Consider the following 13,868-nt stretch of genomic DNA (forward strand, 5'->3'; position numbering starts at 1 on the left):
CTGTAACTAGCTCTAACACTGATTTTTGTTCATTGACTACTCTCTGGGTTTACAACAGAGCCTCTCTCTCAAGGATGTCAGATAAACATATATAACCCTAGATTTCAGAAGAAAAAAAAGAGAACTAAAATAATATTCACCATCATTAAAAGAAGCTTAGCTAGAATACTTCATATAAATTCTCTATTAGGGACACACTTGCAGCCATCTCAAGATTTCTTTTAAACACCACTGAATCAAGTTCAATACCGTATTATCATCATCTTTCACACACAAAATGGCAATTGAGTATATGCAAGAATTTAAAATCTTTATTTAAATTAAAGCCTTCCCCCCAATCATTTACTGGCAAATATGAAATTTTTTTTGAAAAAAGAAGAAAATATATATACTTTAAAAGGAGAGAAAGCAAGATGAATGGTGTGATGTTCCTTTTCTAAAGTACATTCAAACTTCCATTTATGCAACAATCAGCAGCTGTGACATCATAACCCAAATGTACTATTTTATCTTCTTGTGGACAAGGGGATTATTAGACAATCATATTCTCAGCACCTTGCTGACTTAACATTTATATCATTCCTGCACTGCATTCTGATTTTATGGACTTGGGTGAATGTACTATGCTTTACTTTTGTAATCTGAAAAACGTATGTGATTAAAAGTCATGAACAGTATCCTTTACTCTGTTATACAATTGGTTTTGCATATGCATATGTGTATTAATACAGCAAGAAGCATGTCTAGTCATGAAACAATGTCTATAAAACTATTCAAATGAAAGAACTGTTTACAGATAATCGTATTTATTGAATTATTTATTTTGATGAAGCTGAAGGCCACTTTCACATACTTCATTTCTAAAGGTGGGCTGCAATTTTACAGAATCCTACAGAGTTTCTCCTCATGTAATCAAAATACTGATACTCTGGTTCCAGTGTTTGTCTTTCAGAAAGCACTTTTAGAAACACAATTTCCTATACAATGTCCACTATCTGTAGATTTATTAGAACCCATCAATAAACCCTTTTTAAAAGGTAAAAAGAAAAAAAAATTCATTCTTACTTGACTATATTCACATTAAACTAGTATTAACCTAGAAAATAATGTTAGGTAGAAATAACACTTTCGTCATAAAATTCTTTTTCTCAAACACATGTGATTACTTGAATTTCCTCTGCTCACTTTGGCACGTCTAAACTGGTACAGAAAGTATACACTATTTGGATAATTCTTGAGAAACATATTTGCATCAGAATTAAAAGATGGATTTTGAAATTTATAACATTACATTGTTTAAGATATATTCAAAAAAATCTGTCCATATTTTTACAGCAAAGAAGGAGGGGAAAACAAATTCTCAAAAGTTTTTGGAGCTTCTAGAACTTGTTACCTTGAAAAATAAATCTCGCATCAAAGAAAATCTCAATTCTCTCTGAAATCTTCCTTCTATAATACACTTCCTTCCAATGTTCTCTAAATTCTAATGGCTCAGACAGACAACTTCTATGTCCTTGTAGCTGTGTTCCTCTCTGAGATGTGAACAGTATTAAGGGCTCAATTGCTCAACCTTTTTTTTTCTTTCTTTCTATTTCTATGCTTCATTTCCTTCATGTAGCTCAGAGTGGAAACAAATCAACATGTTCTGATGAGCTTAATATTCCGAGGCAGGAAGATGGACCTGAATTGAGTGGAGATTGGAGCTCCAAAATAAATATAACACCATGTGTCAAACAAAAAAAGAAAAGGTAGTCTCCTGTACAAATCAGAAGAGATAATAAAAAAAAAAGGCAACGAATAGACAGCAACTTTTTTTCATACCTACACAAGTATCTCAAAAAGATTGCCAACTTTAAGAATGATTTACCTGTTGCTTATTTGGAACACTTCTGGATTTATCTGCTAAACAACGGTTTATGTTGCCTTAAACCAAATTTTATTGGCTTGTATTGGAGGACTGGGGAGGATTTTCTGAGAATTTTTATATTGCGAAATAAAATATATTTGCTAACCCACAGCAATAAAATTCTGCTGGATGCTCTAATCTAGCAAGCAGAAAGCATCACTGTAAATTAAATTTGTCCCAAGTTTTGATATGCAAGAAGTTCCAGGACTTTTTCCTGGCATATGGTGTATTACTCCCTCACTGCCGATACCATCACTGCACTACTCACTCAGAAGGCTGGGTGCCTTTGCAGGTATCTGAGAGTTGCTGTCTATTCACAAACCACTGAGCATTTCTTTTTTTTTTTTTTCAATCAAAAAAGCTTTCAAATGCTCAGAGTCTGTGGTCAGTGCAGTCCCTTGGACAAGTCTAATGAAGATTTGCTTCACCAAGGCAGAAACCTAAACAGTTAAAAATGGAGGAATATTTACAACCATTTCCCTTTAGCAAGCGGAGTTCTTGTGTTCTGCACGTCATTTGTTTGTGTTGCTGTTTTTTTTTTCTTTTTTTTTTGCCTTTACTTTTCCTTCAGTACCTTTCAAACGAAGGTCTCCAGGGCTATGAGTACAAGCTCTCCTGGCCGTTTCCATACATGTCTGCGAGGCGTTTAAAACGCGGTCCCCAGTCACTAAGGTAGTCATAATTCTGATCAGAGTTTGAGCTGATGGAATCTAGGGAGCTGAGAGATTCCGCCACCGAGCCATTCCCCTCGAAGGCGTACGTCTGCAAGGAATCATAAGGCGGGGCGCAGGGATCCACGTCGGCTTCTTTCAGTCTCTCCCAAATAAATTCCCGGAAAATGACATTATCCGGGATGCTTTTAAAAGTCGGTCGACTCAAAAACTGGATTTCCGGGGTCACATCCCTCCGGGTCTTGGTGTCTCTCATGACGTTGAGGTTTCTGAGCGCGGCCATGTCGAAGGCTTCCGTGTCTTCCTCTCCCCCACCCTCGTCGTCGTATCGGACGATGTTTTCTCTGATATCTCTCTCTTCGTCGAAAATCAGGGGCTCTTTTTTCCGTCTTCTCATGGTGACGATCAGGAGGATCAGCACTATGACAAGGAAATAGCAAAGGGACAGTTTCAGTCAACTCACCGGTTACCCCCTCCATCTTGGGGAAAGTAGGTCTCTGGTGTTGATTTCAGGTGTTTGTCCTTTAAAGGGAAATGAATGGGCTGCCTACTTACGCGGGAACTCACAGCAGTAGATGCGCTCAAATTGCTAAAACGCCTTTAATATCAAACACTTTTTATACATCAAGAAACCCTTTCCCACACCAGTTCAGAATGATGCCACCCTCTTGAATGTAACCTCCAAAGCATTTGACAGAGCTCATGGGAGGACCAGCTCAGGATTAACATAATAATTTCAAAGCCATGAAACACAAAGGGACCTTTCTTTTTTTTTTTTTTTTGGAACTCTTTTAATTGCTGGAAAGGCAAAGCGACATTCATAAATGTTTGGGGTCTAATTTAACAACTGCCATTTCCGAGGGAAATGGATTATAGCACTTGGCTGGGTTCTTTGAAGAAATGCCTAGTACTTGTCTAGGAAACTCAGCTGTTAAATAAAATCCAGTATGTCAGACCCTATATAAACATTAAAAGCTTCCCTCTAATAGAGTCCCACTTTCAGCATGAAACACTGAACTGAGTTTTTAATGTATTATGCCTACAGGTGTTATGCCTACAGGTTGTAAGGTTTTAGCAGTAGCCAAAGATTGATGGAAGAAATCAATCATTTCTTTAACATTAGGAGTTTTTCTTTTATCAAAACATACGTAATAAAGGAGATGTTTGCACTGGAAAACAGAGACAAACAACTACACTGGCTATACTTTTAAACAAACTGAATATACTTTTTGTAAGTTAATTTTTTTGGAGTTTAGTCGCTTTACAATGTCGTGCTAGTTTCTGCTGTAGAGCAAAGTGAATCAGCCATATACATACATCTGGTCTTCTCTGGATCTCCTTCCTATTTTGGTCAGCCCAGAGCATTGAGCAGAGTTCCATGTGCTATACAGTAGCTTCCTGCCAATTAATCCATTTTATACACAGTATCCGGAGAAGGCAATGGCAGGCACCCCACTCCAGTACTCTTGCCGGGAAAATCCCATGGATGGAGGAGCCTGGTAGGCTGCAGTCCATGGGGTCCCTAGGAGTCGGACATGACTGAGAGACTTCACTTTCACTTTTCACTTTCATGCATTGGAGAAGGAAATGGCAACCCACCTCAGTATTCTTGCCTGGAGAATCCCAGGGACGGGGGAGCCTGGTGGGCTCCCGTCTATGGGGTCGCACAGAGTTGGATATGACTGAAGCGACTTAGCAGCAGCAGCAGCATAGTATCAGTAGTGTATACACCAGTCCCAATCCATCCTATCCTCCTCTTCCCCCTTGATGTCCATACATTTCTAGTCTATATCCGTGCCTCTTTCTCCTTTGCAAATAAGATCATCTACCTCGCTTTTCTCAAACTGAATGTGCACTTTTGCGCCTCTTAATAAATACAGTTGGCCTTCTGGATCGGCAGGTTCCACATCCAAAGTTTCAACCAAACTTAGATTGAAACTTTTTTTTTGTTTTTCAATTTCAGGAAGTTCCAAAGAGCAAAACTTGAATTTGCTTCACTTAGGCTACGATTTATACAACATTTACATTGAATTTGCAACTACTGACATAACGGTTACATTGTATTGGGTGTTAGAGATGATCTGAAGTAAAGGGGAAGATGTACATGGGTGATATGTAAATATTACACCATTTTACGTAAAGGACTTGAGCGTTCTTGACTTCGGGAATCAGCTCCCCACAGATGCAGCTGGACAACTGTATACACGAATGATGACTGTTGCTCTGCTCTGGCTACGAGTTACTTAATGCTGCTTGACTTGGGAACATATTAGATTTCATGGCCTACGAATTAAAATGAAGTAGAAAGGCATTCTTGGATTTTAGAATTCAAAAATATATAATCATTAGTGAAAGTCAGTGAATTATCTTTGGCTACAAAAAAGATATCCTTTTAACAATTTTTAATCACAAGAACTGTTTTCCTGGAAGGTCTGGAAGTCCCAAAATATATACTGAGTGGATTACTGTTTGAGGTATATTACTCTCAGCAGTTTAAAAAGAAGTTTATATTTAAAATACCCTTTAAGGTTTTTCTTTGGCATTAAGAACACATTTGAGAACAAAAATATAAAACTAAGAAAGACATCAAAGTAATTTGGAGTAATTAAAGGTAATGAGTAGGGGTGAAGCATATTCCAGCCTTCACCCTCAATTTGTTTTAAAAAGCAAAATCTAAACATGAATTAATTTTAACATTTTGTTATCGTCAATGAAAAGTATATGCTTTCTTAGGCATGTGTTTGCTATTTGTTTTCCATCATCAGTAGGAATGTGACTGACAAAAATAATCTTACTGGGGATCTTTAGAAATAGGGGGAAGCCACTTGTTTATTGCGGTACTTTTTTACTTCCTTTACTTCCTTTCCTGTTTGACCCTGGTTCCCCCACAACTGTAGGTTGCTTTACCTGCAACCTACAGTTTAGGAACTGATATACATTTCTGAGCTTTCTGCTCACTTTCTCCTGTTGCCATGGCACATAAATGCTTTTCTCTTCATCTTTCTTTCATCTTATTTACTACACTTGAATGTTTTCAACTGGCTTCATCAAAGTAGCAGATGTGTAATTCCAAAACCCATGGTTTTGAAATGAATGAGGCATCATTCATTTCCTGTCTATTCCCATAAATACTCTGCTGTGTAGAGTATTTGCTCTTTGCTAAGTAGATTCCCAACGCTGTCCCTTTTTGTCTTCTGAATATTATCATGTCCACCACTCCAGAGCCTTTTAGTTTTCAAGCTCCATGCCAGAATGCTACAGCAAAAACATGTTCACAAAAGATCAATATGTTTCTGTTGTAACATTCTGGTATCAAACTTGAAAATTAACATATAGCTTTGGTGTCAAGCAGGCCTTTGATAAAAGTCCATTCTTTCCTGATATTAGCTGAGTGATATTTGCCCAGTAGTTACAACTTGGACAAGTCACTTAATCTGAACCTAGCCATATGTGATAGTGATAGCCAACTTCTGTGCTCACAGTGGGGACTAGAGAGATCAAAGAGATTCGGGAATCATGTAGGGAGATGAGCAGCAGGCCAGGCACTTGCTGTTGTGCAACAGAGATGTGTTCATAGTTATCCTGTGACCTACAAGAACATTCATGCAAACTTCTGTGAACACAGCAAGTGAAGACGTTGTGTTTCTCCCCTGAGGGAAAACCAAGAATGAAGTTAGGTAATAAGCAAAGTAGAAGGCATATCAAGCTTATGGCAAGACCTATGCCTAACAATGAAATGGGAGAGAAAAAAAAACAGTAAAGTAAGATGATGGTCTGAATGCAGAATATCAGCTGACCTTCCCAGTAATTCTCTGGAATAAGTCTTTTCCCACTAGCAGATTGTCTCAGACACGAAATAATCTCTCTGTGGTCAACATGATAATCTGGGTTGAGTAGTACTCCCATCTATCTTCAAAGCCTTTGCACTTTCTCTCATGCTGTGAGCTTAGAACTTCATAGAAGTTCTAATAGAGATAAAAGCTGAGAACTCAGGTAAAAGTTGCTAGAACCCAGAAAGACACATCAGGAAATTTAGATTTATATACTTTAGTTTCTGAAACTTTTTTATATGGTCTGCTAGAAACAAAAATAATTGCAGCAGAAAGTTTAACCAACAAAGACTTCTCATTAAGAAGTCAAACCAAGTTAAGACACAGAAAGCAAAGGTGAGTATCCAAAGAATTGTGATGGGTGGACTGTTGGAAGCAGTTGAAAATGAGAAATACGCCACACAAAGTGGGGCGCTGGGATGAAGCAAATGTTCAACTGAGCACAGAAGGATGGAAGGAGTGACGGCATAAGAGTAATGAGGGTATGAAGAAGGGTAGAATTAGACGTAAGAATTAGATGTTATTTTCATTTAAGTCAGTATCTTAGAAGACAAAATATTTCAAAATTCTCAATTCTCTTTCTTTCATATAAGTACAATGGATCTTGTCATATATTATCTACATCTTACAATTATTTATTATGCTCTGTTGTAAATGTATTTTCAAACTTGCCTTCTGACCTTCAATTACAGTGTTTAGGAAAAGTGAAACCTGAGAACCCATGGGTGCCTCAGCCCATGGGGACAATACCCATTTAGGATATTAATATCTTATGAAGTTTGTTTTATTTCCCAGTCTTGCCTGGAGCTGAGAATAAATGGGAAGTCTTTTAGAAGGTTAGACAGTTTAACATTTCAATGACTTGGGAGAATATTAATTTCTAACTACTTGAGCATGTATAAAAAATAAATTTTAACCTTTACGGAGAAGAAGTATTAACTGCTCTTCAGTGGCTATGGAGATAATCCCTGTATTAAAAGGAATATTTTCTGCCTAAGTAAGCACAAGATTATATATTTTAAAATGCTTTATCACATGTCTTTCTGTCATATGAACTATACGTCTGAGTGGAGACAAAAGAAAAGATTTAGGCCTAGTTGGAGCCTAGACATGCACATGTATTGTGCTTGTTCATGAATTTATATATCCACTTCACAAATATGAGTTAACCATTTAGTACATGACTTTGGTATAGTTATACAATGTTGCACATACAAGTGAACATACATTTCCTCATAGAACTTAGAATTAAAGTAAAGTGAAAGTGAAGTCACTCAGTCATGTTCGACTCTTTGCGACCACATGGACTGCAGCCCACCAGGCTCCTCCGTCCATGGGATTTTCCAGGCAAGAGTACTGGAGTGGGTTGCCATTTCCTTCTCCAAGGGATCTTCCTGACCCAGGGATAGAACCCCGGTCTCCTGCATTGTAGGCAGATGCTTTACCGTCTGCTCCACCAGGGAAGTCCTTAGAATTAAATGGGTGGACAAATATTCATCAAATAAAGACAACTGTATGTAAAAGAAAAACAGTGATAATTATTCCAAAAGAGGAAAATATGATCTTACAAGGATATATTAGAGCTTCCTCGTGGCTCAGTTGGGAGAGAATCTGCCTGGTAATGCAGGAGACCCAGGTTCGATCCCTACGTCGGGAAGATCCCCTGGAAAAGGAAATGGCTACCCATTCCAGTATTCTTGCCTGAGAAATCCCATGTACAGAGGAGCCTGGCGGGCTACCATTCACAGGGTTGCAACAGTTAGACACAACTTAGTGATTCCACCACCACCACCAAGGATATATTAACCTATTAGGGGAAACAGATCAGAAGCAGAAGAAGTAACAGGATAACTGAAGCCTGAGGGTCAAGAGGTGAGATGAAAGAGTATTCTGGGCACAGTCAACCAGCGAACGAAAGTGTGAGACCAACATGGGGGAAGAGTAAAGACAGACATGGGAGGGAAGCCAGGAGACGTAGGCAGTAGCAAGGGTTAAGGAGAGCATGGTATGATCAGATTTGTTTCTAGAAGAAAAGTCATTCTGATTAGACTAAGGAGGCAGGGAAGAGTAGATGTGAGAAAGGAAGTTGGAACACTCTTAGAGCAGAAAATGTGTAATGTTGACCTACATTTCTGATTGTAGAATTCAGTTTCCTAACATTCGATTTCAACATTTTCCGAGTATCCCAGTGTGTAGGAAATAGTGCTGGGTACTGGCCAAATATAGCAAGAGTGATTCCCACATCCCAGCAGCTCCCTGTGGAGGCTATATATACACATATAAATATAGTACAAATCGTCATGCGACTCGCTGTAAGAAAATACAGGCATGCATGGGTGCCAAGAAGCAGGCAGACCGGGAGAGTACCAGTCTCTAAAGATGTAGAAAAATTTAGAAGTTCACACTGTAAGTTAGTAAACTCTTCTTTTTCTAATTTTTTTTTTTTTTTTGTATTGGGGTATAGCCGATTAACAATGCTGTGATAGTTCAGATGAATAGAGAAGGGACTCAGCCATACATATACACGTGTTCATTCTCCCCCAAGCCCTTTTCCCATCCAGGCTGCCACAGAACATTGAGCAGAGTTCCTTGTGCTATATAGTAGGTCCTTGTTGGTGATCCTTTTTAAATACGGCAGCGTGCACATGTCCATCCCAAACTCCCTAACTCTCCCTTCAGTGAACTCTTTTTCCAACCTTCACTGTGGTGTGTGTCAGATACACATCTAGACATTTAACCTGGAACATGGTTTTTATTGAATCACCTTGGCAGTATTTTGGTCCTACTTTTCTAACCCACTTCCCACAGGCTAACAACAGAATTATTTGCCCAGAACTTGATAGAATTCTGCAGATGTAATCTGATGACCACAAAATAGTACTAAGTTCTAAATAAGGCTACTTCTACTAAAGAACAACTTTTTCCATTCACGTATTAACATATTAAACATTCAGTCTGGGGCTCATTTTAAACCACAGTCATGTAAATTACCTTCCAGTCGGTTTTCCCCATGCTTAAAAATCTGTAAAGGATTTTTAAGGTGCATATGTAAACCAGTTAACTATCACTTTCTTAAGTGTACCCCATTGTTTATAGACTACTTCCAAAAAGTAAATGTCTGAGTATCACTTAATTCAACAATAATTTTTACAGAGCACAGATTTTCTAAAGCTATAAGCCCTAGAAGGGCAGTGATGCTGTTCCACACAGATATACCTAAAGCAAAAGAACAATACTCGACAGTATGATTTCAATAAATGTTTGTTAAATTGACAAACAGGTAAGATACTATGGTGATATGCAGATAGCTCTTGCCATTAAGTTCAATAACTTAAATAAGAAAAAGCAATTATTATATAATGCAATAGTTACAGAGCATTGTAACATATGCTAAGAATATATGGATGGAAATGTTTAGCCAGGATGCTCAGAGAATGCCTCACAGAAGAGATGACAGTAAGGTAAGAGGTGATGGATGAACCAGCCTTCACCAAGAAATATTATTTGCTCTATGGTCTTTATAAACATTCAGAATGTATTAATCATAAAAGGCTGTCTGAATCTTCACTACTCAATGCGGCAGCCACGGATGGTGAATGAGTACTTGAAATGCGGCTATCACTATTTCAGATTGCTCTAAGTGTAAAATGTACATGTGATGTTAAAGACAATTTTTAAGTAAAACATAATAATAACTGATTACATGTTAAGATTACAATAGTTTGTTCATACTGCTTTAATATATTGTTAGCATTTATTTCACTTTAAAAACTATTTTTTCTAATGAGGTTCCCTTGAAAAGTTAAAATCACACATGTGATTCACATGTGTTTCTTCTGGACAGTCGATTTAAACGAAAGATTTGAAAATACCAGAAAAATCGTAATTGCATATGGTCTTATGGTTATAGTAGGGGATTTAATTACCAAATGACATATTGAATAGTGAAATAGCTATCATACTACAATTATTACTCTATTAGGTATAAGTGAAAAACAACCTAAATGAAAAATTGTTATTAGCATAATCAGAATACAAGTTCAGTAATTAATTATAAATAATTATTCACATCAATGGGCAAGTAGAACTTAGCTTTTTAATAACTTCTACCTCCCCCTACTTCAAGTTTCCTTCTCTACAAAATGGAGATAATATTGAAAGAAAGTATTTCACAGTAACTTTATGAAGATTAAGTGAATTTATATTTGCATCATGCTTAAACAGTGCTACACAAAGTAAGCACTATCTGATTTGGTTTAAAATGTCATTTTTTCTGAATTTCTATAATAAATTCTTACACACTCCAGTTCCTATTTCTTTGGTCTTGCTAAAATTTGAATCATATAACTGATGCACAGAATGAAACATACACTTTACCATTCACACACATATGATTTTGATAACCCTAGTTAATTTAGTTGATGTGTTTGATTAGCTACTCTCTTCCATTTAGTGGAATAACAGATACTGGGCCTATTCATGAAGAGCATAAAATGTAAAACAAATGTAGTAACATAAGTAGAATGCAATAAGTACTATTCACCAGTTAACCCCAAAATATTTTTTCTTCTGGGTGCCCTATGCTAGGCTTTGAGAACATAATGGTTTTACAAAAGAGAGAGATTAAGATCATTACTTTCAAGGTTTTTTTAAAATTTGAGCACGATAAACATTTACCAACTATGATACCCACTACAAAGGAAACACACTGGTTTTGTAATAAAGAACTGTGGGCATGAGGAGCACCTAATTTAATCAGGACATTCCCTCTTTCAAAGTAATACTGAACTGGGGCACTAAGAATAGTAAGAATCCAACAGTTAGAGGAAGCTGGAAGAAGGTCTCAGGAACAGGGTGGCACATTTGAACTTCATGGAAAGAAAGGCCATGTGGTTCTTCCTACTGGGTGAGTGAGGGATCAGTCTAATGTCATCGAGACATGAGCAGGTATCAGAAGGTGCCTTGCTTTGTGGGCTGTGAGGAACATCTGGATTTTATGTAAGTATATTTAATGCTTCTGAGATGTTTCAAGCAATGAAATAATTTGTTTTAAAAAGTGAAATGACAGGAAAAATACAGGGCTACTAGTGAAGTCAGGCTGTGATCACAGAGAGATGTCATTGGAAATGACACCTAAGAAAAGACGGAAAGGATGAGAGAAATCAGCTTACCACTTTGTCTGGATCTACGTGCTGTGTAATCAGATATATGCAGATTCCCAGAAGAGAGGGCCCACGTTTGGATTTGCACTTATGAACCCACACTTCCCAGGTAGCTCAGTGGGAAAGAATTCGCCTGCCAATACAGGAGACACGGGTTCGATCCCTGGGTCAGGAAGATCGCCTGGAGGAGGAAATGGCAACCCACTCCAGTATTCTTGCCTGGAGAATCCCATGGTCAGAGGAGCCTGGTGGGCTACAGTCCATGGGATCTTAAAGTTGGACACGACTGAGCTTGCATGCATACGCACAGCCTAGGCAGAGTCACCTATTACTTATACTCACAAAGAATAAAGAGCTGTAATTAATAAAATCCAAGTGTATGATTCAGATAGATATCAAACATAGCATTTTTAACTGAAATTTAAACTGCATTTTAGCAAAGCTTCTATGAAATCTCTACTACAATAATTTTTTTTTCCTCTTTAGGCTGGATCTCAAATAAAGGCCTAAAACTGTAGAATATTTTGAAATGGGAATATTCAGGTCCAACAGAAATACAAATTAGGGATAATGACAAAAATCAAATGTTCTTTTCTACTACTGAGTACACCCAAACACCCATGGATTCATTTGGTATCATGTATGATATATGCCTTGTCTATGTCAGATCACGATTTTCTGAGATGCTACATATATACAATGATGAAATACTGCTCAGTCATTGCCTCCAAAAGCAGGAGTCCACCAGACGAGATAGATGAGTAGACAATCTGGTTTGCATTCATCAGCCAGGAAAGATGCTTTAAGATTGTCTTGCTGCCTTAGGAACAGCACCCCACTTGGACTCAGGAGCAAAGCAGGTTAAGTGCTGAATACAAAAAGAAGTTACCACTTGTTGGATTCCGGGGAGAGGTATTCCAAGCAAGAGAACAAAGCTTTTAAGAAGACGTAAAAAACAAAAGAGGATGAGTCTGACAAAGTGCTGCTCTGCAATCTGACTAAAGTACACTGTGAGTGATGAGAGAGAGGTTCACCTGAGAGGGAGCAGTCAGGTCATAGAAAGAAGGTGATTCTAGTCTGTAGGCAATGGGGAGCCACAGAAATTTTAAGCTGGGCATGTTGCAATCACATCTGCTTTTAAAAAGCTTACTCTGTGTTTCCATTAGGTTGGAGCTGATAGAGACTAAGGGAGCTGCCATTAATTCGGGGGGTGGGCGGGGGGAGATGGACCCTGGCCAAAATCAGGTAGAGTATTAAGGGAGCGAAAGATACAGATTCAAGAATCAAAGTGAAATTAACAGCACTTAGGGGCTGACTGGCTACAGAGGATGGGACAGAAGAGTGCAGGCTGACCAATTCCACTCAAAAAACACACAAGGAGGGACCAAATCAAGAGAAGAGGCAGGGACACAGGAAGATTGTTCAGTGCATGATAATTTCAGACTTCTCGTGTCAGCAGTCTGGCAGAACAATGTTGTAGTTCTGTTTAAGATCCAAGCCAGAGATTTGCAAATCAAATCTGCATATATGAGATACTGCCTTCCAGGCCTCACGACAGGAAGAAGTCTAATCGCAACTGAAATTGATCTTACCATTCCCTAAAACGAGTATCACAAAGTTCCTCTCCATTAACTATGTGAGTTAGAATGATTTCATTTAAGGCTCATGTGAGACAGAAAAACTGACCTAAGTACAATATCTGCCTAAAGACAGCTAGTGTATTTTGGTTGCCATGAAGAATAAGCTCACATTTAACATACTTCCAAGCTTAAGAGAACACATTTAGGGTTGTCTAAGTGGAGGACACTTTAAATTAGACAGAGTTCACCAAAGCCCTAAAGCCACTAGGCGAAACAATCTAAGATAGACCTGCCATATATACAGATCAACAGGTGGTTCCCAGAGGCATGCAAGTCTTTCAAACTAGAAAACACTTATGGAAAAATATCTTATAAAGGATATCCCCAAGGAAGTCTGGGCTGTGTTTAGGTCTTGGCTCTGACACCTTATAATGTTGTGTATGTCTCCTCTAATATACATATAATTTTCTCATGCAAAATGTAGGCATGGTGGTGGCTTAGTTGCTCAGTTGTGTCCAATTCTTGCGACCCCATGGACTGTAGCCTGCCAGGCTCCTCTGTCCAGGGGATTCTCCAGGCAAGAATACTGGAGTGGGTTGCCATTCCCTTCTCCAGGGGATCTTCCTCATCCAGGAATCAAACCTGGGTCTCCTGCATTGCAGGCAGATGCTTTACTGACTGAGCTACGAGTGAGCGCTAACGTCTAGCACTTAGTACCA

At 38.3% G+C, this 13,868-nt stretch overlaps 1 protein-coding gene across 1 annotated transcript in view; it reads right to left on the reverse strand.

The window, feature by feature from the left end:
- Nucleotides 1-802: 802 nt before the first annotated feature.
- Nucleotides 803-13,868, reverse strand: part of CDH7 (cadherin 7) — a 147,962-nt gene continuing 134,896 nt past the window's right edge. Inside the window, exon 12 of the mRNA XM_061399565.1 lies at nucleotides 803-2,997. Coding sequence (XP_061255549.1) covers nucleotides 2,504-2,997 — 494 coding nt within the window. The 3' untranslated portion in view covers nucleotides 803-2,503. The remainder of the gene's footprint in view (nucleotides 2,998-13,868) is intronic.

Source organism: Bos javanicus, chromosome 24 (genome assembly GCF_032452875.1).
Source record: "Bos javanicus breed banteng chromosome 24, ARS-OSU_banteng_1.0, whole genome shotgun sequence".
Lineage (NCBI taxonomy): Eukaryota > Metazoa > Chordata > Mammalia > Artiodactyla > Bovidae > Bos > Bos javanicus.